The 4,959-nt window shown below is 40.1% G+C and overlaps 1 protein-coding gene across 2 annotated transcripts; it reads right to left on the minus strand.

Moving 5' to 3' along the window:
- Positions 1-135: 135 nt before the first annotated feature.
- On the minus strand, positions 136-2,175 carry zgc:162544 (3-mercaptopyruvate sulfurtransferase). Of its 2 annotated transcripts, XR_004659588.1 has the most exons (3): positions 1,541-2,175; positions 555-942; positions 136-455 (listed from the first exon to the last, which is right to left on the minus strand). XR_004659588.1 is itself a non-coding variant. In XM_034893787.1 (2 exons), the coding sequence occupies exons 1-2, from the start codon at positions 2,127-2,129 to the stop codon at positions 644-646; spliced, it is 888 nt and encodes a 295-aa protein (XP_034749678.1). In that variant the 5' UTR covers positions 2,130-2,175; the 3' UTR covers positions 136-643. The 2 variants fall into 2 exon arrangements, 1 of the variants encoding a protein (XP_034749678.1); XM_034893787.1 differs by having other exon boundaries at positions 136-942.
- Positions 2,176-4,959: the final 2,784 nt, after the last annotated feature.

Consider the following 4,959-nt stretch of genomic DNA (forward strand, 5'->3'; position numbering starts at 1 on the left):
GCCCTTCTGTTCTCCATGGCCTTCCAACAAAGCTAAATATTTACTTTGCTGGGTACTGAGTAGAGGAGTCTTTCCAACCATGTCATAAACTAGACATATTTTAATGGGATACAAAAATATGACACTGAACCCATATGTAGCATAACAAAATAAGGACGTCGCCATTTATTTTAACAAAATAATTCATCTATATCCACATGACCTAAGTGCACTTCTTCCAAGAATCAAACGTCCTCTATCTTAATGGTAAAGAGTCACATAACAGGACGATTTCATCCACGATGAGACACAAAAGTGACAAACAAAGCAACAAAGCATGTCATTTCAGGATATTGTAAAGCTTTCTAAAATACAAAACTTTTCTTAGGAAAGTCAGATAATCTGCATTAGTAAAGGAGACTTTAATACACTTTTCTGACAACTGTTAAAACTTGCAACTGTTTCATAATAAGCTCCTTGTACGCAGCCTTATGCAGCATGTACTACCTCCTCAGTATAAGTAGAGAGTAGTAGTGATACACTATCAGGTTAGTTCAATAGTGTTGATTTATCACTTGTTGGCAGCAAACACACTGTTTTTTTCTTGTGAAAGCAGAATCACATCCTTGCTTGTAGTAGTAGTCCACTGCCTTTCGTCTTTCATTTACACCTTCTTTTGCTCTCCCTCGGAGATGATAAGCTCTGCAGATGCTCTTTTAAACCATTCAGACCAGGAGCCGTCATAAACACAGACCCCAGGGTGTCCGAGCAGGTGAGCGGCCAGAACAACATGGCACGCTGTGACACCGGACCCACAGGAAGCCCAGAGTGGTTGCTTCAGGTCTACCCCGGCCTCTCTGAACAGTTTGGACAGTCCCTCAGGTCCCAGCTCCTTTCCAGAAGCATCCAAGAAGGAACTGAACGGCATGTTGATTGCACCGGGGAAATGACCTGGCAGCGTGTCTGCGGCGATGAGACAGATGGAGAAACAATGCAAAATTTTAGGGAAATATTGAGAATTCAAAAAAGTAAAAAATAAAAACACCACTTAAGGTTCACTTGACCTTTATTCTTCTGGAACTGTCAGCCACATTTCATGGCCATCAGATAGAGTTTGCTTTGTAGTGATGGAAATGGTTTAGTTGTATCCATGACAATTAAACCATCTACAACTGAGCAAACAAAATCGGCTAATGAAGACCATGATATGTGGCAGAAAGCCCTGGAAAAAATCTAACATGTAGACCTTGAGTAAAGTTTTTTTGTTGTTGGTCAAACTGCTAGTAGGCTACTTCCAGCTTAACTATGTGCTTGATGGAACTGTTACTTCATTAATAACTTTTTGATTCATCATAAGACCATAACATGTCAACAATAATCACAAATTATATACATAACATATTAGAATCATCATGTATGGCCTAATAAACTAAATTTGTAACCAGAAATAATGCATTGCTAAAACCTGCAGAATAGAAATATATTAGTATCATACAACTTTCTTAGCGTGCACTTTAAATCAATACTGCCCACTGCAAACGTTTTATAAATCTTTTCTCACCGTCTCTGGGCTCTGGCTCAGTTCCCCTGAACCTTCCTGCTGACCTGGCATCCACAACCTGGACCTGCTTGGTCCCGATGTTCTCAAGCACGTCTTCAAAGCTCTTCACCCACGACTGATTTAGAGTCGCCGTGAACCCTGTACACTCGGGCTTAGAGTAGTCCGCTGTCACCGGATAGCCGTCCGCCAGCCAGTTCCTCATGCCCCCGTCCAGCACCGACACCAAACTGTGTCCGAACAGCCGGAACATCCACCACACCCGGGGCGCGCAGAACGACCCAAAGTCGCTAGTGTCGTACACTACTACGTGCGTGTTGTTCCCGATGCCCAGATCTCCTACATACTGGGAGAAGTGGCTGGAAGTTGGCAGCATGTGATCAAACGCAGAGGTCTTGTCGCAGCAGTCGTCTAGGTCAAAGAACGAGGAGCCCGGGATGTGCTTTTGCAAAAATTCAGCTCTCGGGTCCCGTTTCGTTTTCGGGAGGTACCATGAAGCATCGAGGATGCGAAGCTTGGGTCCGACGAGGTTATTTCTGACAGCATCTGCCAGCCACTTACAGGACACCAGGGCCCGGGTCTGTGCCGCCATGACTCGGCCCTTAGATAGGCTAATGGCTAATGGCTAATGCAAGCTCCGAACGCTAGAGGGAAATGCGACTATGCTCTTAAAGTACAGCGTGGAAATGAAAGAGTGGCAAATAAAACAAACATATTCAGAAATGTAGGCCTTTCAACAGTTAAAGCAGCTTTTGTGTAGGCTGCAACCGTAATTTAGGCAGACTCTTGCAAAGGAAAATTAGGACTCCAAGGTAGAGCAAATCTATTGCCTACAGTAGACTGCACAATACACTTAAAAACTCGTAGGCATTTTAAACTTTGACCATAGGCTAGGCCTACTGTATAAATCAGCACTCAACTATTTTATTTATTCATACATGGTTGTCATGTTTCCTTAATGTTCTTACTGCTTTGTCTGTCTTACCCTTGTTTTTCTTTCTTTTAATGTTTTGTATGTTGTTAATGTTATGCAGTAGGCTGAATAACAATGGAGCGTGTAATGCTGACCACATGAATTTTTTTACTTGTGGATAATAAAGTTTACCTTGACCTAAATAAAAAAGATCCATAAATTATTGAATGTACTTTTAATAAGAAAGAAGGCATTGTGAACGTTAAAAAAATGGATTGATTATAAATCACACATCAAAACTAATTGGAGCTAACTTTAAGGTGCTTCTTTAGGGCGCTTCTTTAAAGGTGGTTTATGCTTAAACTGAAGTAGTAATGACAAACTGAATTTCCTAAGTCTTCCTAGAAACATCGTTTTAAAATGCACTTCCTCTGAAGCACCAGCAGGTTGAGCAAGTGGATTCTTCAAGAGCCCAAAGTGACCAGGGGCAAGAGGAGAAGAGAGCTTTTCAGATGCAAATATTCAGTTGGAATTAAGATCTCAAACCAAAATGGAGGAAGCAGTCAAACTGCACAAAGGTGCTACAAGTCTGTGTTTTATCAAGACACTAGAGTTTGTTTTTTATTATAATTATTACTGTTAATTTTCAAGAGACTAAAACAACATTTAATATATGCAGAAACTTCTTCCCACAAGATAAGAGACATGGAAATGAGTCAAAAAGAGCAAACGCGGAGTGTGGTGTAGACAAACACAAATGAGTTGACCTGGAGATTTATATTTTCTTAACATTATGACCCATTTCAGTTTTATATGGTCGCCTTGGGAAGGTATTGCTGGTATTTATGAAGTTACATAACACTAGCATATGTATGACAAGCCTGTCACCTTTTAACTCTCTCAGCATGTAAATCAATATCATCACAGAGACTAATCTATGTTGATTCAGTTTAAGTCTGACGGTTCCTGTTGGGGTATTTATAGTCACAAATAAAGATAATGGAACTATGACTAGCAACAGCAGTTGTAGTAGTTCATGGCATAGCAGGGCACTGCATGGCGTTACAGGGTGTAGCAGGGCACTGCAGGACATAGCAGGACGTAGCAGGGCACTGTAGAGCGTAGCAGGAAGTAGCAGGGCACTGTAGAGCGTAGCAGGAAGTAGCAGGGCACTGTAGAGCGTAGCAGGGTGTAGCAAGGTATAACAGGGCACGGATCAGTGCTACAGAAACAGCTGCAACTATGATTTAGGTGCCACCATAATCCAAGGAAATTGTCTGGGCAGAAAAAAACATAAGGACTCCGGGGAATAAACTCCCCAGAGCTAAGTTAGTAACAAGTTTTTCTGGGACCTTGATGCACAGAGAGGGAAAGAGAGAGGAGAGAGGGGCTCAGTGTGTCAAAGGAAGTCCACCGGGTGTCTAAAACAGCATAATTTAGAGACTCAATTGACTGATCTATCTAACCTGAACCAGGTCTATAAGGCTTGGTAGATGAATTTGAATCTGACAACTAAGATGAGAAGCAGAGAAGAGAATTATTGAGTTACTTCAAATTACGCTTTAATTACCAAAAATAGAAGTAGACCTACATAAGGACTGCAGGCTTTAGAGCCTTAATAGGAGCCCTGCCAATAGACCTGTGACCTTTAAACAACTAAAGACTTCAGTTATACAAGTGTGTCTACTACTCTGAATAATTGTCAAAGTTTATGAGAAAAACTGTGAAACTTTTAGTCACATTTATTTTGTTAATTGTTGTGTTCTGTGTTTTACAAAGTTACATATTCTAGAAACATTTATTTCAAATTGGCTCCAAATAGCAGTGACAAAACTTAGATTAATTGATTGATTTTTATTGAGGATTTCATTACAGTACTACCAACACAGCACACACATACCATACATCATTGACAGGGATTAATATTAAACTTTTTTTTTTTTAGAATTCACACACTAGCCTTGCATCTGATATAATTATACCAAGAACTGCACATTTAACAAAGCATACCAAACATTTTTCTCTGCTGTAAAGCTGTAGAAAATTTGCAATTGTTTTTAATTTTGTCTGTAGTATTTGACAAAAGCAGCCATTAACCACAAGTCCCAAATAGGCATTTGAAAATAGATAAGAAAACACAGATAAGATAAGAGAAACAAAAATCCATATTCACCTTTAATAATTTTTTGTTAAAATATTTTAGTAATTTCGGCTTTTTTGGCAATTTTGATTTGTGATTAAATCTCTAGTTTGTTCTACCTTCTACTTCCCAAAACCTAACTTGTATTGTTTCACATATATCACATCCAAGGGCCCAAAGATCTGGTGTGCTTTTTATCAGGGCATGTACTTCATTCCTTTCATCCTAGGAATGATATGTATATCTCTGATGTCATCATGCTGAAGCAGCCAACACAAGTAGCGCTCCGTTCCCATGCCCCATCCACTGGTGAGGAGTGGTTTCACTTGACGCATGTTAGTGTACCATTTGTAGGACTGCTCTGGCACT

This window comes from Etheostoma cragini, chromosome 15 (genome assembly GCF_013103735.1).
Source record: "Etheostoma cragini isolate CJK2018 chromosome 15, CSU_Ecrag_1.0, whole genome shotgun sequence".
NCBI classification, from domain to species: Eukaryota; Metazoa; Chordata; class Actinopteri; order Perciformes; family Percidae; genus Etheostoma; species Etheostoma cragini.

Excerpts from the sequence above, each read along its gene's own strand:
- zgc:162544 (XM_034893787.1), bottom strand. The coding sequence starts at position 2,129 with ATGGCGGCACAGACCCGGGCCCTGGTGTCCTGTAAGTGGCTGGCAGAT. Across the intron at positions 943-1,540 it reads TGAGCCAGAGCCCAGAGACG|ACACGCTGCCAGGTCATTTC; the intron begins GTGAGAAAAGAT and ends TCATCGCCGCAG.